Raw genomic sequence first — 27927 nt, 5'->3', positions numbered from 1 at the left:
TACAATTAACGGCGTCAAGTATATTTTTCTTGAAGTCCGTTCATACTCCGGTTTCACTCTCGCTGTGCTTCTTCGCTTTCTTCTCCTTGCTACAATTTTGGTTTCCTTCTGTGCTGAAGCCGTCCTTCAGTTGTGTGTGTGTGTGTGTGTGTGCGCGTAGTTCAAGCTCCGACCTCAAGTTGCCCCTTCCGCAGGAAGCAAACCACACCCAACACAACGTAAGTTATTTGTCGTAGCTGAGTCGAGCATCGTCGTGCGTACTTGTGTGCGTACTCAAGGCCACGCCCCCACACAACTCTTCTGCCCTCATACGGCCATCATTTCATCTACCTTCTTTTTTGCAATTATTCTGCTTCATCGGCGCTTTCCTTCTCTTTCTTGTTTTGATTCCTTCGGTTATTACTTCTGTTTTCGTTGCTGCTGCTTTTTGTTTTTTCCTTTTAAACCGACGAATACACAAACGGTTGTTGCGGCTTCTTGGTACGTATTCGCCGTTCCACTCATTTTCACTCGTGTGCGTTGTTGTCGGGTTTTCGGTGGGCTTCGGCGTTTGCAGCGGAGAAAACAAACAAAAAGGCAGCAGCGGCTTCTGCGTTGCGGCCAGCGCTTCTGTCACGTCACACGCGTTTTGCAGCGACTGCATTCGGCCCTTCCAGTATCAGCCGCCCCAGCTCTTTACCTCGGCCAGTTGTCGGGCTTCTTTTTCCAACCTAAACCAGCAACTCAGCATGTTTCTGTGGAGGACGGGACGGGTAGCGGCGCTCATCCTCGCCCTTCTCTTGCTGACCGCCTCCACGTGGACGGTGTGCGGGGTGGCCGCCGGCCCCACCACGACGCCTCAGCAGCGTCAGCGTTTGCGAAGTCTCTCGAAGTACGCGGAACGCGTTGGGGCGGCGCTGGTTCTTCTCACCAACGGCCCGAACGATGCCCTCGGCGGCGACGAAGCTGGCGACGGTCACGTTGAGGAAGGTGCTGGGCTGCCCCCATCCCACATGCCCAACGCCCCCGCGGCCCCTGGACCTGTCGGCGACGCCTCTCTTCCCATCCTTGCGCGGTTTATGCAGTACCCCCACACGGCAGTGCAGGCGGCGGTGAAGGTGGTCTCGCAGAAGGTGGCTGCCACACGCATCCTCGCGTCGGTGCTGATGAATTCAAAGTTATCCGAGAGGAGCGAGGCGCAAGTGCGCACCGCAGCCGCGCACGCGAACGGAGAAGGTGACCCGCGTGCTGCGCGTCGCCGGACGGAGGATGGCTTCTCCTCTTCCTCTCCGGTACCCGCCGCGCTTCGTCGCGCTCGCGCCCCCGTCGCGGAGGAAGAGACGGCGACACCCGAAGAAGGTGGAGAGTCGTCCATGCGGCGAGTTGTGCCGTTGGCCGCCACGTCTTCCACTAGATCGCCCTTCATCACCTGCCTCCAGGGCTACGTAGGACTGGCCTCGGACACCTCCATGTACTGCGCCGGGACTGGCTGGATCACTGTCGGAGATTACATGTCTGTGCCGGAGGAGGATCGAAGTACGTGCCACGTCGTGCCTAGGGCCTCCGTCACGCTGCAGCAGGAGTGCATCTGCGCTGCCGACTCTTTCATCGAGAAGCAGTCGAACAGGGCGTTCGCGTGCTCGTCTCGCCCTGCCGATGTGCAGGTGCTGCTGGATGATGCCTACCTCTGCCACAACGCCGCTGATGCCGCTCTTGGGCTGCCCAGCACGATGGAGAGTGAATACTGCATCGAGACGACACGCCACGCAAAGCTGAATTTAACGGTGCGTTGGAAGTATTCGTATCTTACCCTGGACGCGCTGAAGGCTGCCGTGGACATCTCGGACGACTTTGCCACGCCGAGGGAGACCCCGCCGGGGTCCCCGGACCTGCAGTGGGTTGTGCTGGGCAAGACTCCTTCCGACGGCGACACTTCTTCTGACGGCGCGCCTCTCTTCGCCAAAGGCAACTACAGCGAACTCATGTTCGACACGACGCTCTTCACGTTCGTGACGCCCTTCTCGCCGGAGACGGAGGAGGAAGCGGGCGTTACGGCGGAGGACGCCTTCTACGTCTCTCGTCTCTCGGAGCTGTACAGCGCGCAAGCGTTCACCGCCGTTTACTGCTTCGCCACTCCACGTAAGACACAGGAGCACCTCATCGAAACAGCCCTGGAATCGGAGGGTCAGATGCGCCGCTACTTCGGCAACATCAACGGCACCTCCACGCACACGCTGCAGCTGGACCTGTCCAGCGTCTCGGACGACTTTGTGGAGGGAAATCAAATGTACGTGGAGACAGGCATCCACGACGGCAGCATCGCCTACAGCTATCGCGTAGCTCGCGTGCATATCTCCTTCTCCGACCTCGCGCCGCCGTCTGCCAAGACGCACCACTACAAGAAGCAGTTTAACCCGCTGTACATCCTATTAATTGTGGTGGTTGGCGTGATTGTGGTGGGGGCGGGCCTGGCTGTGCTGTGGTTCCACCTGATGCAGGACGAGGCGTACGATGACAGCATCGTCTCTCGCGCGCAGCGGAAGAAGGGGAAGACGGCGGCGACAGCGAGCTGACGGAGAAGTTCGCACACACACATATATATATATATATATGTATGTATTCTTGCAGCACAACGAAAGAGGTGTCATCGTTGATACTAAGCTGTAGAGCCAGCGAAGGTGAACCGCAGCTGACGCACTCTCTTGTATTGTTGTTTCTCGTTATACAGTCTTTCGCTCCTCCTTTGCTGTTTTCTTTTGTCCGTTGCGTACGTGCTGTTCGTCGCCTTGGCGCTTTTCTTTTCCTCTGCTTTTCTGTCATTTGTTCCTAATGTGTTCCACGGGCTTTTTTGCTTTCTTTCCTCCTTTTTATAAAGCATCGCGTAAGACTCTTCGCATGCGGTTCCCCGTTTTTGCGGAAGAGGCGACTCCGCAGCGAGCGTCAACGTGGCGCTGGAAGTAACGGCGTCGGAAGCCATGCGCGACAACACGGCGAAAGAGAACTGGAGTTGTTGTCGCGCCGCATCTTGTGTTCATCGCTCCCCCTCTCAAGGATTGACAGAAATATCGGCGGTGGGACGCCCCTTGCGGTTTTGTTTTGTATTTTACGGATCCGCCTCCGAAAATATCAACACTGCGCGGCGCCTTCCTTCGCCCCGGGCGCTGCACAACGCCGTTTCATTTGTCGTCATCTTCTCCTCCTCTCTCGTCCATCCTTTTTTTTGTTTCTGCATTCTCCCCGCAACGCGTCGACGTCCTCACGCGGCGCTTTTCGTCCGTCCTTGCGTTGCCTCGGCGACTCCTGCCGTGAAGCTGCACCACACTTCTTCTTTCTTCCTTCCCCTCTCGCTCGCCTCCGTGACGTCGTTGCCATTTCGCTGTGGCGCCCGAATAGAAGCCAAAACGAAGAAGTACACATATAATAGCAAGGAAACACCTGAGCTCTTTCTTTTACCGCTCTTCCTCGTGCCGACTCACTTACACGTCTTGTGATTTCGTCGAGCGAAAGAGGTGGAAATACTTTTTTGCCTTCTCTCCTCTTTTCTCTCTTTCTTTAGGAGTACCTCCACACACACACACACGCGCACTGATCTATCGACAATCGCTCTCCAATGAGTCGCAGTGCCATTATCCCGCCGGTCTACCCAAACCGCGATGCCCAGGACGTTGAGAACCACCGCGTCACGGCCGCCGTCGCCGACCTCGCCGAGAACAGCCTCGGCATCGCAGACAACTTCGCCACGTACGCGGAGGGCCGTCTGCCGCCCCTGGGCCACAACGCCGAGCGCTTGACGGCCGCCGTGCAAGAGCTGTTCGCCCGCTACCAGCATGAGCGTCCCGCCGGCTGGGAGGAGACGCGGTTCCTCGCCGAGTGTGCCCAGCGCGTGACGCCGGCGCAACTGGAGGAGATCTACGCCCGGCCCACCCTCGACGTCGAGGCGGTGACCAAAGCGCTGCGTGAGCTGGAGCACGCCGACCTCACCCGCGGCCGCTACTTGGTGATGCGCGACAATCTGACCGCGCTGAACCCGCACTGCGGGGCGCGGACCGTCGTGCACGTCCCGGAGGCGCTCACCGCGCTGCACGACATCCAGCACGTCGACCCGGCGGAAGAAATCAAAGATGAGCTGGCCGAGATGGACGTGCAGCGGGTGCACTGCGCGGCGGAGGTGAAGGAGGCGCAGAACGTGTACGACGCAGCCCGCGCGAGCGAGGACGTGGTGGCGGTGGAGCGGGCACATCGGCACCTGATCGCGGCGCAGTACGAGTACGTGGTGTGCTACGCGAAGCGGCTGCACTTCCTCAACGAGACGGAGAGCGGGGGCGAGGTGGTGCACTTTGCGGATCGCCTGGAGAAGATCCGGCAAGACGCGGAGGACGGCGTGAAGGAGTTCAGCGAGGACAAGGAGGCGCTGCGGGACGCCCTGCAGGCGGACATGGACAAGTGCAAGGAGGCAGGCACGCAGGAGGCCGCGGCCCACGACGCCGCACGCACCGCCTTCGAGGATCAGAAAAAGGCGATGGGGGACAACTTGAACGCGCTGATTGAGCGCAAGTTGCAGCTGATTGAGGAAATCGAGCAGCGCGCGGCGGAGCTGCGGGACGTGATGGAGCGTCAGCGCGCCGTCACCCAAGACGTCGCCGAGGCCGTGAAGGCAGAAGCGGAGCGGGTAACGGCGCACGACGAGTTCGTGCAGATTGCGGATCAGCACGAGCGGCGTCTGCAGAAGTGCCTCGACTACTGCGCCGACTGCGCGCCGGTGGTGCAGGAGATGGAGGCGTACGTGAGGAACATGGTGCCGAAGCTGCCGTGCGACGCGTCGGAGAAGGCCCTGAACGACATCATCGACCGCGAGACGGCGGGCTTCTTGGAGGCCTACCGCGCCTTTGTCTTCTCCTGCGGCGACCTCACCGTGAAGAAGACGCACCGCCTCGACACATTGGAGCGGCAGGCGCGGCTCGCGCAGCACAACCGCGACAGCGCGATGGACAGCCTCGACCCCAACTACGAACAATACCGCGGCGAGCTGGCGGAGGTGCTCGCGCAGGCGCAGGCGGTGGAAGGCGTCATCAACGCCCTCCACGCTACCCAGGATGCCGGCGAGCAGGTCTTTGAGTCGGTGGAGGACATCGTGCTCTCCTCCTGTGCTCGCGCCGGAGACACCTTTGTGCACCCCCTGCAGGAGTTCGGTCACGAGTCCGTCGCCGCGCGCACGCGGTTTGTGGACCACTCGAGCAAGTACGTGGAGGGCGAGGAGCAGGAGGTGAGCCTAAAGCGCGCGCAGATCGCCAACGCGAAGGCGCTCGTAGCGAAGGAGCAGCAGGCGTTGGAGCGCGCCGTGGCGGCGGCGGCGGCACGCGGGGAGAGTGGGGCGGCGGCCATCACCGCAGCGCCCACGAAGGAGAGCGCCGCCGCCCCCTCGACCCCGCCGGCCCAAATTGAACTGTGACGAGGCGTGTCTGTGTGCTAAACACAGATATATGTTTTGCAACTGGAAACGTTAAAGGCGCAAAGCAAACAAGAAGAAAAACCCCCGCAGGTTTTGTGTAGTGCGGAGGTGCGTGTATTTGTTTCCTGTTTTTTCGTGCTTTCCGCCGCTGATGGCGATTGCCATGTAAACTACTCTTGTTGTCCAACGATGTATGTCAGAAGGGGCGGTTTGTGTGTGTGTGTGTGTGTGTGTGCGAGTGGAATTATCCGATGTTTTGTTTTTCCTTCTCTCTTAACTAATTCTTCTTCCTTCTGCGTGCTTTGCATAGTGATGATGATGATGCTGATGATGATGATACAGTTCTCTCCCCTCCCTTTTTTATTCGCACCAAACGTGGAGAACGCGCCGCACACGCGCGTTCGTGGTGGTGGTGCCTCTTCTTCCTGTATGTTATATATTTGTATATATATATATATATATACATTTTTTTTCTTGAATCTCTGGACTATTCCTTCATCCCTTTCCTTACTTTTCATGTTTCACCGTGATGCCACTCTCTCAATGTAAGCAAAGAGAACAATTGGTAATGCGCTGGCTGCCGTGGGACCGCCCACGCGGCGCAATTGCTGCACGAACCTTTCACGCCGGAACGAAGGAGAGGAAGGAAGAGATGAGATGAAAAAAGGGGCGTTTTTCGCCTCGACCCCCCGACCTCGCGTATTTGGACTCTCTCTCACTCTCTCTCCCAGCCGCGTTCTTCTCTTCGTGCGACTGCTCTCTCCCTTGTCATCCGTCGTCCTTTTCTTTTGTGTGTGTGTGTGTGTAGGCAAAAAGAAGACGGGTGTTTGTTGGTGCAGGCGCCCGGTCTGCGCATCGAGACGGACGACCCTCCTCCACCGCATTTCTGTTCGCTTCACGGCGTGTCTTTTGAGCGTTTCTGCCTCCTCCCTCTCCTCCGCACCTCTGCACTTCTCGTACGGCGGCGTAGACGAACTTGGCTACTACCATCCTCTGCAAGCCTCTTCGCTGTTGCTGTTGTTTTTCGTATTTTGGTTATTCTCTCTCGTGTACTTTTTGTGGTATTCATTCGTCATGTCGCACAGCACGGGAGATGACAACTCTGTGGTGCATCTCAGCTCGAGTGCCCACCTGCGTGGCGGCGCTCCGCTGACGACCCTCGGCCCGCGTCGCCCGCCCCTGTCTCGCTGGACCGTTGACGACGTTCAGCAGCACGTCTTCTTTGTGGTGTGGGTGTGCGGCATCCCGGTGCACGTGCGCTACATCGCCGAGCTGCTGCAGCACAGCACGGTGGGGAAGTCCCACGCAGGAGCCGCGTCGTCACCGATGAACTACGCGGCGATAGCCCAGCAGGTAATTCTGGCCCCTGTGTGCGAGCGCGGCAGACGTGTGGGGACGACCTTGTGCGCCTGGCCAACGACGGGGGCTTTCGCGCCGCTCTCCACCGCCCTCTCGTTTCTCGTTCCGCTCGGCATTGCCGAGGCCACATCCACCGCGGCGAGAGCGAGCGCGGAAGACGAAGACGAAGAGGAGACACCAACAGAGAACACGGATCGTCGTCGCAGCGCAGCAACAACACCGAACGTACAACCGGAAACGACCGTCACCCGTGAAGTGCGCTGCACCGAAGCGTCAGGAGGTGCCTCTGTCGTCCGCGCCGTTGCCGTGGAGCCGGATGAGCACTTCGCCAACGTGATGGCGTTGGCCTTATACTCGCCTGCCGACAGAAGAGTAGCCCTCCGCGCCGCCCCCGCCTCCACCGCTGCGCCCTCCCACCTGTCCGAGCCGGTGGACCCTGCGTGGTGCTCGCGGGCCTACTGGACAGCCGTGCGCCAAGGCCAGCAGTGGGCGGATCGCTTCGCAGCGTCCGATGTGGCCGAGGACGACACAGACGGAGGGGGTGAGAAGAGTCCAGCGAATCACGCGGCGCCTCCGTCCTGCACTCTCGTCCCTCCAGTCCCTGCATCGTCCAGTGTGCGTGCAGAACGAAGACGCAGGCGCGGCGACGCCTCTCCGGCTCCGGCTCCGGTGGAGACGGTCATCATTGACGCAGAGGAGGGAGTTGAGGGGCCGTTGAAGCGCAACGGCACGTCCGCATCGACGGTGAAGGCGGCGGAGCCCGTCATTGTCGTTGACAGCGACGACGAGTAACGCGGCGTGGGTGGGAAGAGAGAGAGGGGACGGGGGTATCGCATCGCAGTCGTGCCTCACAACGCAAAAGAGAAGGGAAAGAAGGAAGAAAAGCTTTTTGTGCTGCTATTTTCAGTTTCTTCGCTTCCTCCGTGTGTATTTGCTATTTCTCGTAGCGGTCGTCCCAGCACTGACTACGCCAATGTTTGGCTGCTGTTGTTTGCCGGTTGTGGTGCATACTTGTGTGACGAGGAGAGCCAACTTCATTACGGCGACACGCACTCCATCAGAAACGGAAAGGCAGGAGAGAACAAGGAGACTCCTCTTCTTTCACGAGATACGTCTTGAAGAATCTCCCCACCCACAGCATGTCTCATGAGTTTCCTAGCGGATGAACGAAGCGTCAACAACGGTGCTGTTCGTATTGTCTCCCCCTCTCTTTCTCTCTCTCTCCTACTCGTACCCGCCGCCGCAGGCACATTACTGAATTCTTCGCTTCTCGCCATCACGGACCCACGTAGGAGAGCCAAGACAGGAAGGAATAAGCTTCTGCACGTAGGCGTCTGCCTTTCACTGCGCGCACGTGCGCCTTCGCTCTCGCTGACTTCCACCGGCGCACGTTAGCGGTGAAGTCCACCCATTCCGTAAAGCGCACAGACAGTTCCTCTCGTGTTGGTTGCTGTCCACATTCGTATTATCCTTCGCCTTCCTCTTTCTTTTTATTTTACACTTCTTTTTTTAACTTTCTCCAAGCACCATGAACGCACCCGACCGCCTTCGTCAGGCGGAAACCGCCAAGGCCCCGTTCCTCTCCATGCCGGCCTTCACGACCGCCGCGCCGAGCGCCACGGCGGTGTACTTGCCACCCACCCCATTAGCCGCCTCGGAGCACCTGCGCGACGCGTCGGATCCGCGTGCGGTCCTCCTCAACGTGTACGACATCATGGGCGGCAGCAGCTTTCTCTGGTCCATTGGGTGCGGTATACACCACGTAGGCGTGCAGGTCTATGGAAAGGAGTACCAGTACGGCTACCGGGAGCACGGCACCGGTATCGGCTGCGTGCCGCCGCGCCACTCCCCACCGCACATCTTCCACCAGGTGTACTGCCTTGGCCGCACGGAGCTGAACCAGGCGGCGGTGGAGGAACTTGCGGCGGCGTTTCGGTCGCAGGACGGCTGGTTGGGCGATCACTACCACGTCGTGCGCCACAACTGTATCGACTTTGCGCGTGCGTTTTGCGAGGCTTTGTTGCCGCCGGCGGTGCGTGTGGCGCAGGCGCAGCAGGCGGAGAACGTCGGTCTCGAACAGGGACGAATGGAGGAGGTGGAGGTGGGCGGGGTGCGGCACGCGGTGCCGACACTCATTCCGCCGCACGTGGATCGGCTCTCGCGGCACGCGGCGCGGCTTCTGCCACGCGCTGCGCTGGGGCGACTGGATACAACTGACTTGCCTTTCTCCAGTCTATCCGAGGCTTCTCATCAGTGACCTTAACGACCAAACAGGCGCATGCTTCCTCCACTTTTTGATGGTGCTGTCGCTATGAGACGGAGTACATTTGCGTGTTTGGCGGTTGTTGCGGCCAAGACTCGCCCGATGTTTCGTAGTTTATTATTTTTATTTGCTGTGATGTGCATACACTTCCTTTTGTTTTTCCTCTTCCCGAATGATTTTGTTTACTAGCTATCCTTCTCGCTATCGATCGTCGTGATGAGTGCCGTCGTGTCCGAGCATCGCTGAGCTCACACGATGGCATTTTCCTTTTCCTTTTTGAGACTGAAGTGCCGTTCACGACTTGGTTTTTCCGTTGTCGCCCTGTTTCTCTCTTCCTAGTTGGTGTGTGTGCAATTGCGCGTTATCTTCCTTAGACCGATACTCTCTCCTTTTGCGGTTGTTCCTTTTTTTAATGATTCCAACACGAAGCGCACCAATCATCGTCGTCCACTGTGTGTGTAGCACGAGCGCTGAGAGAAAAACTGGGAAAGAAAAGAAGAAGAAGACCGTTGTCGCGGCGACGTCGCCGTGCAGTCTACCCGTTTTCTCCTCCATTTCCTTTCTCTGTTTCCTTCTCCGCCTCGCGCGTTTCATACAAGCGTCACCAACTCGCAAACCAAGCCCTTTTTCCTGCTGTGCCGGCCGCGGATGCACTCTTCGCCTTCTTGCTACAACGGCTTTTTTTTGCTTACTTGCCTGTCTGCTCACTGCGCCTGAGAGGAGGAAAGGTGCGATTCACGAACCTGTTTTTTTCTCCCTTTTCTCTCTTGACGTGCGGAACATCGCACACGGCAATCCACACACACACAGTGACACGCCCAAACGCACACGTGCAAGTAGGAACTTCTACGCGCAACGAGCGATGTCGCTCTGCCCCACTAATGCCGGCACGGCTGCCATCTCCTCAGCCGAAATCTCCCACGTTGGGGACACAACGGCGCCGTTCGTCGCGTCAGACCCTTGCGACGGCCCAAAGCAGCTCAACGCCGTCTTCTTGAACGTGTACGACGTCATCGGGGCCAACGGGTGGCTGTGGTACGTTGGCCTCGGCGTACACCACGTCGGCATCCAAGTCTACGACGACGAGTACCAGTATGGCCGCTGCGAGGAGGGCACCGGTGTCGCCATGGTGGAGCCGCGCCACTCGCAAGGGCAGGTCTTTCGCGAGCAACTCTACCTCGGTCAAACCAACTTGAGCTCCGCCGCCGTGAAGGAGTTGGTGGAGGCCTTTCGGCAGAAGGACAGCTGGCAGGGCAAGCAGTACCACCTCATTAAGCACAACTGCATCGACTTCGTGCAGGAGCTTAGCAGGGCGCTGTTGTCGCCGGAGGTGCGCGTGGCGCAGATGCGGAGGGCAAACCGTATCACCTACGAAAGCTGGCCCACGGAGACCGTGGAGGTGGAGGGGAGGAAGTACACGGTGCCGGTTCTGATTCCCCCTCACATCGATCGCTTGTGTCGGCACGCCAAGGCGTACCTGCCAGAGTGGGCCCTGCAAAATCTAGACAACATGGACAATCCTTTTCCTCAGGCATAGGAGGCGCCGCAGGGTCAAGGTTTGATTTTACTTTGTTTTGTATTGCTGCTGCTTGCTTGTTCGTCTCCCTTCGCTATTCCTCTATCGGTTCACTCGACTGAAAAGCAGCGCAGTAGACGGTTGATAAAACGAGTTATTGTGGTTGTCTTTCGCAGAGGAAGGAGGAGGGCGGTGTGAAGCTTCCTCTCTCTCTTTTCTTTAACGGTGACTTTTTGATCCTGGTTAACGCCGCAGACATCACCGCCGCGCTTTGTGCTGTTACGAGGCTGTTCAGCACCTTCCTTTTCCTTCTTCCCGTATTCGTCTACTCATTTTTTCTTCTTCTTGTGAGTCAACGGCTGCCCAGAAGGTAGTAAAGCCTGTACAAGGTTGTCGGTGAGGTCCGTAGCTTCGTTTCTTTGTCCTGTGCTTCGGATGCGTTACAGTCAAAAGGGAAAACGACAAGGACCGATAGAATTTGCTGGCAATGCACGGGGCTGGCAACGGCGAAAATGCTGCCCGTGTCCATTCCTTTCGTAGGTTTATGTATTGCAAGGCACCGCTCCCTCTTCCTTTCAAGCGGGCATCGCTTCGCACAGCGCAAAGTGCCCTTGATGTTGTGGGTGATGTTAATGTCGTCAAGTCGTCTTCTGTGTGCTGTCTTATTCCACCACCGCTCTCCTTCCTCCTTCCTGCTCTATTTGGCTTTCAGTGTGGAGATATTCTCATTTAAAGGCTTTCACTTGAGGATTCTCCCTCCTCCCTTTCCCCTTCGAGCTTGTGGGCCTTCCTCTGCCTTCCTGCACCACGGCTAAGCGTGCGCCACCTGGTCCTGCGTCTCTCCCCTGCTTCTTTTTTTCTCTGTCGTCTTTGACTTGTTAGTTTTATGGGGAAAGTTTCGAGTGCGCGAGGGAAGGGCGTCGCGAGTGGCCCACCGCAGCTATACGAGGAGACGATCAGCGGCCCCCCTCTCGTGGTCGATGTCGGCAACCCTACGGTCTGGGCAAACACCACCGTCGCCGCAGCCACTGCAGCAACAGAGGAGTCGGTGCGGCGCAACAGCGCGGCAGGAGCAGCCGTGACGGCGCGCTGGGGACACGCGGCGGAGCTCTCGCCGAATGAAAGCGTGCTGTGCATCGTCGGAGGACGCCCGTGCGATTGCGCTGCTGCTGCTGCGGCGGCGGCGGAGGCGACGACGGCGTTCGATTTGCTGGCGTGGACCTCCGCCCACCTCGGTCGCAACACCAAAGCCTCTCACGTCTGGCAGTCTATCCCGTGTCAGCCCGTCTCGGCGGGCACAGAAGCGACACGCGACAGCACTAAACAGCGCACCTCCACCGCAGACGAACGGCAGTCGGTGGTGCAGTGGCCGCACTACGCGCCGTGGGGGGTGACGTGGGAGACGAAGGCGCTCGAGGCGGAGCGGCCGGTCGGCGCGTGGGTGGACGGCGGGTGGAGTCGCGGGCGTCGTCTTGCGGACACGCGGTGCTTCTCGCCCATCGGCCGCGATGTGGACGCGCCCGTTCGTCCGCCCACGTCTCTGCCCAGCGCGACGCGCAGCCACCACAGCGTCACCGCGGTGCATGGGGTTCGCTTTCGCTTTGGGGGCGAGGCGCAGGCAGGCACCGTTGCTGCGTTAGGCACCATCGTCGACAACGCGACGGCGGACGATGGCGGTTCGGCAACGGCAGGGACACCAGCGGAGCAAGCTTCTTCCCTTCCCCGCCAAGGCTCCCCGACCTATCCTTCAGTACCGCCTCCACCTCCACCTCCACCACAGCAGCAACAACAGCAGCAGCAACAGCAGGTGCCGCCTCCACGAGCAGCTCATGGCGCCTGCTGCCTGTGCGACCGCTACCTCTTCGTCTTCGGTGGTCGCGCCGTTCATTGGCAGGGCGACGGCGCCGATGCCAGCCGCTCCCCGACGCCCGCTGGCAGGGGAAGAGGAGCCGCGGGTGGCAACAGCCCGGGAAAGGCATCGACGGTCGGCAAGGCGGCCTCACGAACCACCTCCGTCAACAAACGCGGGTCGCCGGCGAGCAAAGGCGGCGACGGTGGCAACAACACAAACGGCGCTGACGCCGTTGCCACTGCGGTGCTGACGGTGCACAGAGATGTCGCGGTGTACGACACGCGACTGAGCGCGTGGCTGCCGGTGCACATCACAGGCGGGCCCGGGCCCTGTGCCCGCTACGCCGCCGCCGTCGCCGCCGTTCCCACCCCTGCCCCGTCGACCGCCGGCGCGTTGGTGCATCACCGCGAGGTCTTTGTCCTCGGCGGCCTCGACGCGGAGGGTGCGGTGTGCGCCGATGCGTGGCTGCTGCAAATCCTCAGCGGGGCGGACGGGGAACTGGCGGAGGCGCCGGCACCGGCACCGGCCGCTAAAAACGGCCCTGCCGCCGTGACGGCGCGTGGGCCGCCGGTGGTCCGGGCGCGGTGGGTGCGGATGAACGCACCGTGCGAGTGCGCCTCCGCCGCGGCGTCCAGCGCGGGCGGCAGCCCCCCCGCCTCTCTCGACCTGTCGTTGCCCTCCGCTGCTGTCGTCGTCGCGGCGGCGGCGGCGGCGGTCCCGTCGGCGTTTGCGCGTCACCACGCCGCGGCCGTCGTGTCGAGTCAGCGCGTTGCCTACGTGGTGGGCGGGTGTGGGCCGGCGGCAGCCACCGCGGCAGCGCAGCCCCACGCGTGCACGCTTGCACTGCCGTATCTGACGCCGACCACCGTGCATGTCGAGGAGTCCGCAAACACGGAGGCCGTTGCGGCGGACGGTGCGGGCGGATCGGCGCTGGGCGGGGGTGGTGCCTCCTCCTCGGCGCCCTCCTCCGCAAAGAAATGAGGTGTGCCTCGACACGGTAGACGGCGAGCGGGTGTGTGGGGGGAGAAACAGGGAAGGGTTTGAAGCCCAGCAAACGGTGGCCTTCGTCCTCGTAGCGGTTATGTTTTTCTTGCTTCTTCCGCCGTCACTGCTGGGATGTATATATCTGTAAACAAACATGGATGTTAAATGCAAGATTCGCTGCGTGGAGCTACGTCAGTCTGCGTTTCTTTTTGGGGGAGGGTTTCCTCGCGCCACAACTTCAGACCTCAAAACGGAATCAACGTCTCACGGAGCGTGGTCGGCCCTCGCGTCATTCGTCCTCCGTCTTGGATAAAAGGGGAATCCTCCTTTCTAACCTGGCGGGGATGGCCTCTTGCAACCAAAATTCAGCGGAGGCAACGAGGTGCGCACCCGCGCCGCCATCGCAAATCATGCTGTTGTTTACTGCCGTTGGGTTGACGATGATTATTATTATTATTATCTCTTCACTCCCGTCAGAAGTCTCTCCAGTGAGCCAAGCCGCTGCCTACTTCTCTACTCATTCGAGCCACCTCTTCTTCGTGTTTTCTTTTGAGGGTTGACGTCGTTCTTATTCATTTACATCCACAAACGCTTTACTTCACCATAAGGGTTCTTCTTACGCGCCGCACGACCGCGCACCTCCTCTTGCCAAAGCTCAGTGCCTGCTATCAACGGCCTCGAAAGAGCACACGCGAAAGCACAGGAACAACAGTAGATAACACATCTCTCCTCTTCCACCGCCCGCCAGCAATGCCCATGGCGGCCGCCAACGTCTCCCTTACCCCAACCAGCGCCAGCGGCCTCTTCTGCAACAGCTCCCCGCTTGCGAGCGCCATCGCAGTGGCCACCACCGAGGCGGACGTCCACGCGCTGGCGAACGTCGTGCGCGGGCAGCACTCCCCGCAGCCCGGCTCCTCGTGGGCGACAGACATGTACGGGGCGCCGCAGCCGACGGCGGTGGCCGTTGCGGCCCTCCACCCAAAGCGCACCTCGCTGTCCTCCACGTCCACATCCACGCCGGCGGCGGCAGCGGCAGCGGCGGCAACAGCAGTAGATGATGACACCCTTCTCCCCTCGCCTTCGCCCTCCCCCACGGCTTCGGAGGAGCAACACCAGGCACAGCAGCCACCGCCGCCGAACGTGTCGGTGGTGGAGGTCGACGACGACGGTACCGCCACGGCACCTCCCACCGCCGCGGCGGATGTCTCGCCGGGGCAGCCGCCTGCACACAGCTCCGCCTCCGGCGCGTCGCGACTGCGCAAGAATGTCTCATGGCAGTGCGGCCTCTGCGGCTACCACGTCCTCGCGATGGACCAAGACGGCACCCCGCTGCCCTTTGCGAAATCGGCCTTTGACAACGTCCTTCCGCTGATGTGCCCGCGGTGTAAGCTGTCGCACACGTCGTGGCAGCCGTCCACCCCCTTCAACGAGCAGGGCGATCATCTGAACTTGCCGACCACGTACTCCAATCGATACGTGGCACCGCGTGGGCCGTCGGCGGGCGCGGCGCGTACGCCGCTCGCAACGGACTCCGCCGTGGCAAAGGAAGACGCCGCAGCAACGGGGGACGGAAATGACGGCGTGCGGCTGCTGCTGCGCTCCGCCTCGCCTTCCACCTACGCCGGCGTCGGTGCCGTCGGCAACACGTTGCTGAGTCAGCGCGCGGCGGCGGCATCGCTGACGGTGGTGGCGCAGCGGCGGGCGGCGCAGCTTCGACTGCACAGCGGCGCGACGTCGGTGCAGCGGCGCGCGTATTACTGCGGGCATTGCAACCGCCGGCTTCTCCGCGTAGACGCGAACGGAGAACTGGTGGACATGGACCGTGACGAGGATGGCAGCATTCGCCCGATTCGTTGCCCGGGGTGTGGTGAGCTGCACAGTGACTGGGTGGTGAAGCCGTACGCCGTGCGACGCTAGCAGCGGCAGGGACACAAGTGTTCCCCAGAGCGTGAATTACCACATTTCTTCTTATTATTATTTCTCTTTGAATCGGTAGTGCAGTGGATCATTCTAGCGTGGTCTCACCACGCGAACTCGACGATCGCATACGTGATTGTGGAAGCTGATGATTTCTTCCGCTCTCTCTGTTCTTCCCTCTCCTTTCTTTACGATGGTTATTATTTGTTGACCTAATCGATGTACATCAATGTTTCCGTCAGTACTGTGGAACGCTGTTCTTTCCTTTCCTTTCCTTTCCTTTCATGTCTTCTGAGATACCTTGCCCAACAACCGAAGCAAGGGTCAAAACCTGCACTTGAGAAGTGTATGTCCTTTTAAAAAAGAGAAAAGAAAAAGTGCTATGTATTTAGTACTCTCGCTTGCTCTGCTTCTTCAGGTGAGCGGCACAACACGCGGCCGAAGCACGCCGTAGCCAGGTTCGTTCGCCTGCTTTTCTTTGCTTTTATTACTCGTACGCGTCGTTCGCCTCATCGTGTCGCATCTTCCCAATGGGCTGTATTGCTGTCTCCCTCTTTCTTCTTTTACCATGACCTATATATATATGGACACACCCGCAACCTGCTGCTACGACATTGCACAAACACACGCACCTGCTGAACTTGTCTACAGGAACCGCACAAACACAATATATATATATATATATATACGAACGCCTTTCCTTCGATTTCAGCGTCGCTGCGAACGACGGGAGTAACTCTCGTGTCCCTCGGTTGCTTGGCAGCGCCGACACGGTATAGCGGTTCGGTGTTGTGCGTTATCCTTCTGATAAGAAAAAAGGTTAGGCTGGGGTGAATACGTGTTAGGTCATTCATCGCCTCCGTTAACATTTCGGAGTCCTTATATATATCTTTATACTCTCTGTGTGTTTATGATCCACAATCCTTACTTTACTAGTTATAGTGTTTTTCTTTGTTGGTGTTGGTTTGTCTCTTTCTGCTTCTTTTCACGCCTTCATTTCTACCCCGCCAGCGCTTCATCTCTTCGTTTCCTTTACCCGTGTTGCTTCACGTCCGTAGCGGCCTAACGAAGCTCTCGACACGCGCACACGTGCGCTAGTGCTATAAAGTGTTTCTTGCCAGCGTATTTCCACTTTATTCCGCCGGGTGGCTCTTTTGGGCTTGCCCTCACCAGAAGCGGCTCTTCTCATCTCTCCGTAACGAAGAAAGGGCGATCATTTGAGAAGATATATATATGTATATGTATGTATATATGTATGTATATATGTATGTATGTATATACATAAGAAAAGGCTGCCTTTTTGCGTTTGGTGAGGTATCAGAACTATCTGTCTCTGTGTGGTGCACGAAGCTCACAAAACACATCGGCGAAAAGGAAGGAAAGAGAAGGAGCATCATCACCTCTCTCTCTCTTCCTTTCGTTTCTGAGTTCGTGCCGCCCCCCCCCTTTTTTTTTTCTTCTTCTTCGCTTGAAATAATAATACAAAGAAAAAGATCGTTTAAAGCGCTTTAAATTTCCTCACCAACGTTGAAACTTCCTCCGTCTGGGTTTTACAATTATCTTCTCCTTTTCTGTTTTCTTCATTTTTCAACTATATTTAGCAAGGTCTCTTCATGCGGGAGATGACGACGGCGCCGGGAGTACCGCACGGGCACGCCTCGTCGGTCCCCACATCCGCCCCCACCCACTCCTCCTTCTTCGTGTCGGTCGAAGAGAGAGAGTGGGCGCTGCTGAGCCTTCTCAAGATGTCCTTCGTCACCTTCCTGCCTGGGGCCGCGCAGGGAGCCTCGACGGTGGTGCTGGGACACCCACTCGACACCGCCAAAGTGCGGATGCAGGCCGCAGGACCGAATGTGATGAGCTCCACCTTTGGCACGATGTGGTCGATGGTGTCGACGGAGGGCGTTCGCAGCCTCTATCGCGGTGTCGCTCCGCCGCTGGTGATGGAAGGGGCGAAGCGCAGTCTGCAGTTTGCGCTGTGGGATTGGTTGCGTGCGTGGAGCACAACTGCAACGGCGGCAGCGGAGGAGGAACACGAAAAACGCAAACGAAAGGCGAAGGCGGGTGCGAAAGAGCCTTGTGCCATCGCTGCTTCGTCGTTTGCACTCACCACCCGGCATTACAGCTGTCAGGCTCTCGCGTATGTCGGTGGCAGCACTTTTCTTAGCGGAGCCTTGGCGGGCGGCTTCGGCACCTTGATTGGCTGCCCGATGCACGTGATTAAGATCCAGACGCAGTACCAAACCGCCCGAGACACGCGTAACGCGTGGACGTGCATGAAGGACATCTACAGAAAGGAGGGCTTCTTTGGGTACTACCGCGGCTTCCGCTACAACGTGCTGAAGGATGTGTGCTTCGCGGGCGCCTACCTCGGCCTCTACGCGAACTTGCGCGATCGGGCGTGCTTTCAGACGGAGTCGAAGGGTGCCTTCGCCACGGCGCTCGGCGCCCCTCGCACGTCGCACCTCGGGGCCTTCTTATCTGGCGCGTCGGCGTCCATGGCGACGTGGGTGCTGCTGTACCCTCTAGACACGGTTAAGACGCTCGTGCAGTCCCGCCAGGCGCACGCCATCCCGGCCGTTCTGCGCCACCCTGCGCGGCTCTATCGTGGCCTGGCGGCCTCGCTGTTCAAGGCCGGTCCCGTCTCGGGTATTTCGATGGCCGTGTATGAGCAGACGTGGACTACGTTGAACAAAACAGCCTCCAGAGGCGAACTACAAGTGTAGTAACTCCTGTGTAGGGGCCGCGCAGGCGTACTCCGTCGTGTCTGCCGGCTGATGGAAGGCTCAGCAGGTGTCCTTCCTGCACTCGCTGCGGCATTCTTTCCTTTTCTTATAATGCTAGTATATAAGTATATATATATATATACATTCTGGATGTTCATGTTTGCGTTGTAGTTCCTCACAGTCACATGGTAAAGTGTGGGCCGGAGTGGAGAGCACTTGTGTGGGTGTGTGTATGTGTGATCATTATTATTGTTCCTATGTAATTGGCGGTTTGTCGTTTGCTGTTCATCATGCACGCGGTCCTTTTGGATTTCCACCGTTTGTATGTGCGTATGTATTTAAAAGGATAAAGAAAAAGAAGCCCTTTGTGGCACCACCGGTCTTTTCGTATTCCTCCTAGCCCCCTCCTCCTCGCCCACCCGCCCGCCCTCCTTGCATTTCTGTTTGACCTGATACTGTGCATGTGGTGTTTCCTGAAATTGCTGTTCCCGCAGGTGTGTGAATGCTGGTGTGCCCCCGCAGAAGCGGCGAGGGGTGACTTCTTCGTTCTACTTTACGAAGGGGAGGAGAGGGGGGGGGAGGGAGAAACCCCCAAAAAAATTGATGTCGTTGAACCCGTCGCGTGTCTCACGTGCGCTCTTTATTCCTCGCCGCTTTTTTAAGGGGAATCACTGCATGTGTGTGTCGTGAATGCCCTTTACGTATGCCAAAGCTTCTGGTTTGGTGTTTGCGGGGCCCGTGTTTTATGCGTGTTCTTTTTTGTGGTGGATGCTCCCCGCCTTGTCGGCGACGGATGCTCTCGTGTTGTTCTCGAGCAGCGAATGGGCCGTGTGAAGCGCCGAGCATTGCTCATTTGGAAAAAATAAAGAAAGGAAGGAAGGAAAAGTACATCCCACTTTCCGTCAGCGTTTCCTCGCCTACGACCGCACGCACCGCTTCGTTCAATACTTATTTATCTTCCTATGTGTGTGTGTGCGCGCGATGAGTACGCAGCGCGTTTCTTGTCGAACTGAGGTAAGTCTTTTTTGTATCGACGGGGTTTTTTGTTCTTACGTCCCTCTCAGCAACGACGACGACGACGACCACCGCCACCACCCAGAGATCACGAAAAACTTGCGGAATGTCAGGCGCGACTTCCCTCGATCCTCTTTTACCTGGCAGTTCGATCATATTATCAAACATTATCTTCTCCTTCTGGACGTCCTTTCTTCTCTCTTCTTAATTTAGTATATTTTTTACTTATTTCGTGGCCCAAGTGGGTCGTTTGCGGATCAGCTCCGGTGCGTATTTGAGCAAAGGCAGAAGGCAAGCAAATCGGGCGCAACGTGGTTTCCTGTTGGGTGCTACGTCGTTGGCAACCGAGGAAGAGGGGAGGGGGGAATGAATGCAAATGACGCACATTCTCACCTCGACGAGTCAGGACAGGACTTCTATTAGTGCTGATACTATTACTACTATAATCGCTAAGGCACTTTCTGGCCTTTTGCGGTGCAGTGCACCCTGAATTTTAGCGGGACAGCGTGATTTCTCCTCTACCGTCTCTTTCGTTTCGTTGTTTACGACTCCCTCCTCCTCTCCTCTCTCCTCTCCCTTTCTCCTGTCCGCCTTCTCACGGTGCACCACGGAAAACAACGTACACGTATTTGCAAAGAGAGAGAGAGACAGTACTGTGGCGTCAGCATTCAATCCTTGATTGTTGTTGTTGGGTGCGTGTGTGTGTGCGTTTGTGTTCCCGCTGTGGGTCTCGCCGACGTTGGAAAGTGAGGCCTAACAGACCTCCTTCGCATCATTAACCCTCAGAAAGAAAAGGAAAAGACAATAACGCGAAGAGGTTAAAAAATGGAAGGCAGCGTTGTTAGAGATCACAAGTTCTACGGTGAAGAGGAAACCGCAGCACTCATTCGCGCGTTAGACCGCGACGAGGACCACCACATCTTCGCCGAGGATGTAGTCAAGACGTACCCGTATTTAGCAGAGAGCTACACAAAGGTGTGCCCGCGTCGCTGCGATTTGGCCACGGCGGCCCAGAAGGCGCTGGAGGGCGCCTACTCGTACGATGTGAAGCTGACGGACCTGAGGGCCGACATCGCCTTGATGGTCTCCAACTGTGTGGCGTACAACGGTCCCACCAGCGCGTACGCGGAGACGGCGGCAAAATTCGAGCGCTTCGCGTTGGATCAAATCGACCTGTTCATCGTCGAGCATAACGGTGGACGACGGCTGTCTCGGCTGCGGCTTCCCGCTGCCACCGCACCGTTGCAACCCCCACCGACGCCGGGTGCGCCAACCAAGAAGACGTCTGCGTCGGATAAAAGGGAAGCTTCCTCCACGGAGAAGACCGCGGCCGCTGCGGCGTCGGCCACCGTCACCGCCTTCGTCGTGCCAACCACGCGCGAGGTTGTGCAACTTGTGGACTCCCTCAACCGCCGCGAAGACGGCGGCGCCTTCTCGGTGGATGTGGCCGAGGCCTACCCGGATCTTCGCGCGAGTTACCAAAAGATGTGTCCCCACCCGATGAACCTCCTCCTGATGCACCAGCGGGCGAAGGAGGGCTTCTACACCGCATCGTCGTCGTCGGCAGCGCCGCTCTTCGGCACCTCCGTCGCCGCCTCCTTCACGCGCCTCCGCGAGGATGTCGAGCTGCTTGTGCGCAACTGCATCACCTTTAACGCCAAGGTCGACTCCTGGGTGACGCTCGCCCGCGGCTTTCATGCCTTCGCGCACCGCCGCATCGACGACTTCGTGCTGCGCCACGCCGCCTCCTTGCGCGGCACGCAGACAGGGGCGCAGGTCTACCTCAGCGCAACCTCCGGCCCGGACCCAGCAACGACACCAGCAGCAGCCGTCGCCGCGTCGACGAGCGCTGCGGAAGTCGCTGCGGCCGCGGTGCCGATCTCGACGGCTGCACGTACGAGCAGCAGCGGTGGAAGGCACGAGGCACGGAAGCGCGAACGGGCAGAGGAGCGCCTGAGCAACAACAGCCACAGCATCAGCACGACGACTGCCGCTGCCTCGACCTCTCTTGCCACCGCGCCGTCGCCCGTAAAGGTCGTCGGCGAGGTCGTTCCGCAGGTGTGTCCGACACCGCTGCAGCCCGGTCTGGTGATTCCCCCGCGGCTGCGACGACGGCTGGCGCTGGAACACCTGCACCACGCGCAGCTGCCGCTTCGACGGGTCGGCGTGTCCGTTCCGCTGGCGGCGTTGTACCCCGCGCTGCCCAAATCGGAGACGAAGCCGGACGAAACAGACCAGGCGGACGCACCATCGGCGGAAGTGGGGGAAGAGCACAAAGAGCCCAGCGAGGAGGACACCACCCTCCCAGCATCGTCGTCCTCCTCCGCGCGGTGCGTCAGTATCGATACGTCCTGCAGCGCCGCCCACGTTGTGCAAATGCTTGAGCGCTCCATCGATGACTTCTTCTCCGAGCAGCGCCGTCGCCCCGACTTCGCCGACACCTTCGCCTTCAGCCAGCGCGAGGAACGGCTCTACCGTGACGTTCTGCGCGTCATCGCGGAGCTCTTCGAGCACACCGCCCCACACCTTCTCTTGTACGAGCGGGAGTCAGCCGAGCTGGCAGAGTGGACGGCCCTGCGCGCCCTCCAGAGTGCAGACGTGGACGTCGCCGGGCGGGCGGCTCCCCGCCTCGCCGACCACCTCCACTACCTTTACCTCGTCCGTTTTCTTGTGCAGTGGCCGCAGCTGGCGTGTCTGTGCTGCACCTCGTCCACGGCGCCGGCGCGGAGTGGGTCTGCGGTGGCGAATGGGGCCGGCACGCGCAGCTCGGGCGCTGCTACGACGACCGCCGCGCAGGGCTCGCTGCGGATCTCGCGCGATCAGCTAAAAGCGATGGCGCAGGTGGCTCTCATCACACAGGAGTTTCTCAACTTTATTGAAAAGGTAGAGGAAAAGGTCAGCGGAGGTTTTTGAGCGGAGCGGGTGAAGGAGGCGAGGCGAACGGCAAAGGCAGGAATATGAAAAGCGGCTCGCGCCGTCGTTGTGTGGTGCGCTCTTCATCGCAGTGCAATCTTTCTTATGGTTGTTGTCGTGGCCGCGTTCGTGGTGCAGATAGAATTCTCATTAGGCGAAAAAAAGAAAAAGAAGAGTAGCGGCGCTACGCGCACTCTCCGGCCTCGTTTTCATACTCCTTTACCTTTCGTGTTCTCCGAGCGAAGACATTCGCGTTCAAGAGAGATCGTTGCAGGAGCGCAGGCGCGAGGAGGTCGCGAAGCAAACTTATACAATAATAAGAAAAAAAAGTACTCAGAGTTAGACGCACAAGCCGATGCGGTTGGGGAAGACAGAGACGCGCTCCTATTCTCCTCCGAGACGAATTGCAGCTCACGTACGCGGCATTTTTTGCGTGTTACGTCACGTGATTCAGACTTTGTCTGTGTGTGTGTGTGTTGTGGGTTTTATTGGTGTGCTGGACGTCGCGACGGGCCACACACACGGTCCGCGCGTCAACGAGCTCCTCCGCACTTCACAGTGGTACTGTGGAAACGAGATGAGGAAGTGCGGTCTCCCATCTCCTTTTTGTTGGCCTTTGTTTCCTGAGTTTTATTGCCCATTCTTGGAGATGGGGACGTCAAACCCAACCCCAACCCCCCTCCCCCCACCACGGAGGTCGCAGAAGGTGTGGCAGCCCAACTGCGGCACAGCCATCACCAGAGTATACATTTATAAACATTTATCCCCTTCTATTTTCACTCAACTCTCTCACCTAGTCGTTGATCTTTCCTACGTCATCGTCCCGCGCACATTGGCTTCGGTTTTGTCGCCGGCGCTATCTTCCGGTTCTGCTGCAACTGCTGTTACTGCTGCTGCTTCGCTCGGGGGTGTGACGGAAGCCGCGCCGCAGCGCAACGACGTAGTTTGCAATTCTTTTCCATTTCCTGTGTGCTGGTGTGTCTGTCAGCGTTGGCGCCATAGAGCGAGCCGCACCGACGCGCAGATTATACAGCACATCTCTCCGGGCAACAGACAAGAGGAGATCGCGTCTTTGCCAGATCATGAGCTCTCGCAGCGCGATAGGCGAGTCAGAGGGGACTGACGGCGCCGCATCGATTCCCTCCGTGCCCCTCCGTACGTACTTCGCCTGCCGTCGCTGCCGCATGAAACTCTTCGATGCGCAGGACGTCGTGCCACACGATCCCGGTGAAGGTGCAAAAAAGAATTTTAAATACCGCCGCGGCATCACGCAACTCGACCACAAAGCGGCGGACGGCGCGACCGTGACACCGTCGTCGCTGTCGTCGTCGTCTGCGGAGGCGTGCACCAGTTACTTTCTCGATCCCGATCAAAGTCCGTGGGTGGCGCTCGAAATTCGTGCGGCGAACGCGACGGGTGCTGTGGTGGAGCCGGACACCATCTACTGCCCCAACGTGCGCTGTCGCGCGAAGCTGGGCACGCAGTCGTGGACCGGGTCGCGATGCTCGTGTGGGGCGTGGGTGGCGCCTGCCTTCCGCATTCACGCGCGTGTCGTGGACAGGGTGGAGGGCGTCGACGCGCCGCCGTGCGTGAAGGATGACGCCGCCAGATAGCGGAGGGGAAGGGGGGGGGGGCGGGGGAACCGCCAGCTACATGCACGCACGTGTGTGCCATGCGGTGGCCATGTCGTCAGGGAATACACGTAAGCACGTGAACCGGTAGAAGATGAGAAGGACCGACGTTGGCAGTCGCACTTTTTTTCTTTGGGGTGTGGGGAGGGGGGGGGGGGAGGTACCACAACATCGACTGCGGGTGCGCTACGGCTTTCTTGTTGCGGCCTTCCGGTCACTCCTCTCCCGCTTCCACTCTTCGACCTCATCGCCTGTCGGGCGACGGAAGGGGCCCAGGGGTGTTGATGGCGCTGCTGTTTTTGTTTTTGGATCTCCTAACATCGTGGCGTACGTTGCCTTAATCTTTGACAATAGCGCATGTGCCACCCTGCGGACTTGTGCCGTTGGCACCTAACTAACTTACGCAAACGCCAGTAGGCTGTCGTGTGAGCAGGTCTTCCGTTGCGCTGCTATGAAGGTCGTAGAGTACGTGTGATGGCCCGTAAAGCGTGCGCCAAACGAGGCGTTAGGGTGAATCCTACATCACCGTAAGACCCACAACGTCGTCGACATCACTTCTTCTTTTTTCCTTTCTTACAGGGTCGTTGTAGGAGTCTGTTCCCAACTCCATGGAACGGGACCGATAGAGTTGGGGAGCCCTCCGCGGTGCAGTCACGACGGTGATGCCACGCGTGCAGCTGTCGGGCCGCGTTCTTCCGCAACGGCACCTTTTTTCCCCCATTCGAAACCTCCCCTCCTCAGTCAACTCTCTTCTACTTGAGATATCGACAACCACAACACACCATCAGAGACCGTCGCCTCCAACCCTCTCTCTCCTCCTAAAAGAATATTAAGCAGAATAAAAAAAAACGCTCTACAGACTCCACACGCAGATGAGCCATTCCCTTTCTACGCCGCGAGTCCCAGCTGCGGAATCTGAGTTGCCTCCGCTGGCGGTAACGGACGAAAACGCTGTTGCGCAACCTCCTGCCTCCGCCGCAAAGGCTGACAGCACTCCCCTCTTTCATCCCAAAAAAACATTTCTGCAGGACATCGTCGCCCGCACAGGCCTGACTTCGCCGGACCATCCCGAGCTTGACGACTTCATCGGCCCACACGGCGTTGTCCCGCAGCTGCCGGCGATCCCTGACATCTTCGTACCGAGCGGTGACGTCACATCAGGCAGGACAAGTCGATCCGATACCTCGTGCGACAGCGACGACTTCTATGGCAGCCGCAAACACGGCATTGAAGCGGTGTCGGGGCTGGCCTATGTAAGTCGCTTCACACCTCACCTCGGCGTGGAGCTGCGGTACAATATCACCAGCAACTTTGCGGAGCTGGTGGCTGCGAGCGGTGAGGGTGGCTTCTCGGTTGAAGAGGCAGTGCGCCATCTAGCACGCAAACAGCATCAACCGCACGATAAAACGGCCAAAGCGCCGCATCCTGTGGAAGAGGCGTGGTGCGTGAACACACCTTTGAATCCTGAGGTATTACGTTTGTGTGTGCAGGCGAGGGTGGCACGGCTTGTGCAGCGAAAGGGCTGGACAGGGGTTGATGCGCCGACATCAAACTGCACCTTCATTACTGCCCTGACTCGCCCCCGACCAGACTCAGAAAAAAAAAGGATGCGGTACCGGCGACCTCCCGGCCTCTCTCGTATGAGGGGAACCGCCCTCTGGACGCGGACGTGCAACGGGCGTTGCGAGAAGGCATCAAATCTGTGTTGTGCAAGGGCGACATCGTGGTGGTGCTGATCCCGCTCAATTCATTTGCCAGTAAATGGCACCAGCACTGTCTCACGCACACACAAAATACAGCGTCTGCTGGCGATTATGAAGCGGAGGTGCAGGAGGTGGTGAGGAAGCTGCCCGCGGAGTGGCGGAAACTTGGGTGCGTGCCGCAGCTGGCGCTCGTCGAGGGCGTCTTCTTGAGAGAGAATGTGGCAAAGTTATCGCTGCATCCGCCCATTTTGCCACGCGGCTACCACGGCATGTCTCTGCAGTCCTTCCCCCGCTCCACCTGTGGCACCGGAGGGGGACACATTCTACGTGAAGAAGATTTCGGGTATTGGGGCAACGCAGATGGAACTGGATGCGGTGATGGGGATCCACAAACACGATTTGCTGAAACCTTATTTGACCCGCGGCGCTCGGCAGAGAGCAGCGCCGCCTATGTGCGGAGTGTGCAACATGCTTCGCCCAACGCCGCGCCAGTTCTCTTGCAGAGTCGCCTGAACGAGTGGCAGCTGAGCGCCGTGAGGGGTGTGCTGCTCGCTGCGCATCCTCCACTGGCCGCGGAGACGGACGCGGTTCGTGCGCCGAGCATAGTGCTGATTGAGGGGCCGCCTGGCACCGGCAAGACGCAGACCATCGCCACCTCTATCCTCAACATACTGTACAGCAGCCTCCGTGAAAGAAAGGGTGTTGGAAGGGTGCTGGTGTGTGCTCCGTCCAACTGCGCCGTAGATGAGGTACTGCTGCGCCTGCGTAAGCTTCTGGGCGACACCGACAGCAACGACCTGAATGAGTTGTCGCGAGCGACGATTCAAGGGTGGGAGCTGCTTCGCATTGGTTTGAGGGATAAAGTCGATCGGGCAGTGTTACAACTCCGCCCATGCGTCTTCCTCGATGATCGAGTGTGCGCAGATATGGAGAAAAGGGGAATACCGCGAGAGGAGCAGTCACAGAACTGGGAGCTGCGTAAGGAAATAGAAGGTGAACTGGTGGAGGAGGCCGCTGTCGTTTTCACGACGTTGGGCTCGCTGCACCGCGTAAAGAAGATCAACCCGTGGGTCACCTTCGACGCCGTCATTGTCGATGAGGCCTCACAGTGCACGGAGCCGGCGGTGCTGCAGGCTCTGCAGGTCGCAGGTGAGCACAGCGCCGTTGTGTTGGTCGGCGACTCGAAGCAGCTGCAGCCCACCATCCTCTCCAGGGACGCGAGTCGGTGCGGCCTGCGTCGCAGTCTGCTGGTGCGCATGCTGGCCTGCGGGCACAAGTCCTTCCTGCTGCGCACGCAGTACCGCATGCACCCCGACATCTGCGCCTTCCCAAACGCGTACTTCTACGACTCGAAGCTGGAGACGCACAGCAGCGTACACCTGCGTGCTCGCGGCAGCGACAACGAGGGCACCGGCTTGCTGAGCGACGACGTGGCGTCTGCAGCGGCTACAGCGCACGATCCGGCCAACTTGGCCATCGCGCAGCGCCTCGGCCAGAGTCCGCGCTTCATCGTGAGAGACATTACACAGGGTAAGATGCAGGTGGGTGGTGGTCGATCCTTGTGTAACGTGAAAGAGGCGGTTGCCGTGGTCCAGTGCATGCGACAGTTGCGCATCTTTCTGCGGCTGACGGTGTGGGACATGGCGCCGCAGCTCGGCATCATCACCTTCTACAATGCACAGAAGGTCCTTATACTTTCCTTGCTGACGCGTGAGGAGCGGCAGAGTGGGCTGCAGGTATCCACGGTGGACAGCTTCCAGGGGAAGGAGAAGCGCATCATTCTGCTGAGCTGCGTGCGGACCGTGACGAACTCCGGCGCTGCTGCTGGATTCCTCGCACACTGGAATCGGCTGAACGTTGCGCTGACGCGCGCGCAGGACTTGTGCGTGTGCTTCTGTCAGTGCAGCTGGATCAAGCGTTTGCGCAGCGGCACGGACACCGCAACCGTCGCTGGTGCGGCATGTGAGACGTACACGCTGACCACAATCGACAGCACGAAGGAAGAGGTGGTGCGACAGTTGGATGCACATGATCTGGATTCTGGAGCGCTGTTCTCGATGCTCGCACACGCGGAGGAGCACGACGTTGTGCGAGTCCATCCTATGCAGTGGTCGCCATGTCATCTGCCTTAAGCGGCAAAGGTAGATCACGCAAGTGTCTCTGAGCCGGCGCTGGTGTGAAGGGCTCGTGGTAGTGTACGACCACGAGTATTGTGCGTGTGTGTGTGTGGGGGCTAGGGCGTGCTAACTGACGCACTCCTCGGGCATGTGGCTTCACAAGCCGCACGGAACGAGCGGAGAACGGACCCGGTTGGTGAGCTCTGCGCGGCGAAGCCACGAACAGGAGGCGTGGGCACCGTCCCTCACAGTGGCGTGACACCCGCACTCCGGCCCTCGTGTAGCTGCCTCTCCCAGCCCTTACTTAGACTCCATCTTTTCCATCCCGTCCTCCGCCGTGGCGTAAGCGCAGCCGTCACGCAACTAACAGCGAACAGCGAGCGAGAGCACCGGAACGCGCCCACGACGGGCTTCAAGAGACTTCGCTTTCACCTCCGCTTTCTTTTTTGTTGACGTTTTTTTGTTTGTTTTTGTCTTTTCTATTTATTTCGGTTTGTCGTCGTC

General features: G+C 58.9%; 12 protein-coding genes across 25 annotated transcripts; all 12 read left to right on the top strand.

The window, feature by feature from the left end:
* Positions 1–118: 118 nt before the first annotated feature.
* ABB37_07030 (hypothetical protein) lies at positions 119–2552 on the top strand (the record flags this gene model as incomplete). The annotated part of the gene is made up of 1 exon (XM_015805530.1): positions 119–2552. The coding sequence occupies exon 1, from the start codon at positions 729–731 to the stop codon at positions 2550–2552; it is 1824 nt and encodes a 607-aa protein (XP_015656143.1). The 5' UTR covers positions 119–728.
* Positions 2553–3289: 737 nt separating this feature from the next.
* On the top strand, positions 3290–5428 carry ABB37_07029 (putative mitochondrial paraflagellar rod component; the record flags this gene model as incomplete). 2 transcript variants are annotated; one of them, XM_015805529.1, is made up of 1 exon in its annotated part: positions 3290–5428. In XM_015805529.1, the coding sequence occupies exon 1, from the start codon at positions 3590–3592 to the stop codon at positions 5426–5428; it is 1839 nt and encodes a 612-aa protein (XP_015656142.1). In that variant the 5' UTR covers positions 3290–3589. The 2 variants fall into 2 exon arrangements, with proteins under 2 accessions (XP_015656142.1, XP_015656141.1); XM_015805528.1 differs by having other exon boundaries at positions 3535–5428.
* An 807-nt stretch (positions 5429–6235) lies between these two features.
* ABB37_07028 (hypothetical protein) lies at positions 6236–7579 on the top strand (the record flags this gene model as incomplete). Of its 2 annotated transcripts, none has more annotated exons than XM_015805527.1 (1): positions 6236–7579. In XM_015805527.1, exon 1 carries the CDS (start codon positions 6503–6505, stop codon positions 7577–7579), a length of 1077 nt encoding a protein of 358 aa, XP_015656140.1. In that variant the 5' UTR covers positions 6236–6502. The 2 variants fall into 2 exon arrangements, with proteins under 2 accessions (XP_015656140.1, XP_015656139.1); XM_015805526.1 differs by having other exon boundaries at positions 6398–7579.
* Positions 7580–8032: 453 nt separating this feature from the next.
* ABB37_07027 (hypothetical protein) lies at positions 8033–9044 on the top strand (the record flags this gene model as incomplete). Its single annotated transcript, XM_015805525.1, has 1 exon — positions 8033–9044. Exon 1 carries the CDS (start codon positions 8316–8318, stop codon positions 9042–9044), a length of 729 nt encoding a protein of 242 aa, XP_015656138.1. The 5' UTR covers positions 8033–8315.
* Positions 9045–9648: 604 nt separating this feature from the next.
* On the top strand, positions 9649–10587 carry ABB37_07026 (hypothetical protein; the record flags this gene model as incomplete). Of its 4 annotated transcripts, none has more annotated exons than XM_015805524.1 (1): positions 9649–10587. In XM_015805524.1, the coding sequence occupies exon 1, from the start codon at positions 9913–9915 to the stop codon at positions 10585–10587; it is 675 nt and encodes a 224-aa protein (XP_015656137.1). In that variant the 5' UTR covers positions 9649–9912. The 4 variants fall into 4 exon arrangements, with proteins under 4 accessions (XP_015656137.1, XP_015656136.1, XP_015656135.1 ...); XM_015805523.1 differs by having other exon boundaries at positions 9671–10587; XM_015805522.1 differs by having other exon boundaries at positions 9770–10587.
* A 690-nt stretch (positions 10588–11277) lies between these two features.
* ABB37_07025 (hypothetical protein) lies at positions 11278–13399 on the top strand (the record flags this gene model as incomplete). Of its 3 annotated transcripts, none has more annotated exons than XM_015805520.1 (1): positions 11278–13399. In XM_015805520.1, exon 1 carries the CDS (start codon positions 11453–11455, stop codon positions 13397–13399), a length of 1947 nt encoding a protein of 648 aa, XP_015656133.1. In that variant the 5' UTR covers positions 11278–11452. The 3 variants fall into 3 exon arrangements, with proteins under 3 accessions (XP_015656133.1, XP_015656132.1, XP_015656131.1); XM_015805519.1 differs by having other exon boundaries at positions 11285–13399; XM_015805518.1 differs by having other exon boundaries at positions 11301–13399.
* Positions 13400–14009: 610 nt separating this feature from the next.
* On the top strand, positions 14010–15319 carry ABB37_07024 (hypothetical protein; the record flags this gene model as incomplete). The annotated part of the gene is made up of 1 exon (XM_015805517.1): positions 14010–15319. Exon 1 carries the CDS (start codon positions 14153–14155, stop codon positions 15317–15319), a length of 1167 nt encoding a protein of 388 aa, XP_015656130.1. The 5' UTR covers positions 14010–14152.
* A 1486-nt stretch (positions 15320–16805) lies between these two features.
* ABB37_07023 (putative mitochondrial mitochondrial carrier protein) lies at positions 16806–18045 on the top strand (the record flags this gene model as incomplete). The annotated part of the gene is made up of 1 exon (XM_015805516.1): positions 16806–18045. The coding sequence occupies exon 1, from the start codon at positions 16942–16944 to the stop codon at positions 18043–18045; it is 1104 nt and encodes a 367-aa protein (XP_015656129.1). The 5' UTR covers positions 16806–16941.
* A 1650-nt stretch (positions 18046–19695) lies between these two features.
* Positions 19696–21972, top strand: ABB37_07022 (hypothetical protein; the record flags this gene model as incomplete). The annotated part of the gene is made up of 1 exon (XM_015805515.1): positions 19696–21972. Exon 1 carries the CDS (start codon positions 19885–19887, stop codon positions 21970–21972), a length of 2088 nt encoding a protein of 695 aa, XP_015656128.1. The 5' UTR covers positions 19696–19884.
* A 648-nt stretch (positions 21973–22620) lies between these two features.
* Positions 22621–23585, top strand: ABB37_07021 (hypothetical protein; the record flags this gene model as incomplete). 5 transcript variants are annotated; one of them, XM_015805514.1, is made up of 1 exon in its annotated part: positions 22621–23585. In XM_015805514.1, the coding sequence occupies exon 1, from the start codon at positions 23055–23057 to the stop codon at positions 23583–23585; it is 531 nt and encodes a 176-aa protein (XP_015656127.1). In that variant the 5' UTR covers positions 22621–23054. The 5 variants fall into 5 exon arrangements, with proteins under 5 accessions (XP_015656127.1, XP_015656126.1, XP_015656125.1 ...); XM_015805513.1 differs by having other exon boundaries at positions 22668–23585; XM_015805512.1 differs by having other exon boundaries at positions 22675–23585.
* Positions 23586–24343: 758 nt separating this feature from the next.
* On the top strand, positions 24344–25339 carry ABB37_07020 (hypothetical protein; the record flags this gene model as incomplete). Of its 3 annotated transcripts, none has more annotated exons than XM_015805509.1 (1): positions 24344–25339. In XM_015805509.1, exon 1 carries the CDS (start codon positions 24476–24478, stop codon positions 25337–25339), a length of 864 nt encoding a protein of 287 aa, XP_015656122.1. In that variant the 5' UTR covers positions 24344–24475. The 3 variants fall into 3 exon arrangements, with proteins under 3 accessions (XP_015656122.1, XP_015656121.1, XP_015656120.1); XM_015805508.1 differs by having other exon boundaries at positions 24391–25339; XM_015805507.1 differs by having other exon boundaries at positions 24428–25339.
* A 236-nt stretch (positions 25340–25575) lies between these two features.
* On the top strand, positions 25576–27438 carry ABB37_07019 (hypothetical protein; the record flags this gene model as incomplete). Its single annotated transcript, XM_015805506.1, has 1 exon — positions 25576–27438. The coding sequence occupies one exon, from the start codon at positions 25576–25578 to the stop codon at positions 27436–27438; it is 1863 nt and encodes a 620-aa protein (XP_015656119.1).
* Positions 27439–27927: the final 489 nt, after the last annotated feature.

This window comes from Leptomonas pyrrhocoris (assembly GCF_001293395.1).
Source record: "Leptomonas pyrrhocoris isolate H10 chromosome Unknown, whole genome shotgun sequence".
NCBI lineage: Eukaryota > Euglenozoa > Kinetoplastea > Trypanosomatida > Trypanosomatidae > Leptomonas > Leptomonas pyrrhocoris.
Note: the sequence above shows the minus strand (reverse complement) of the source record. Positions and strands in the feature narration are given on the sequence as shown.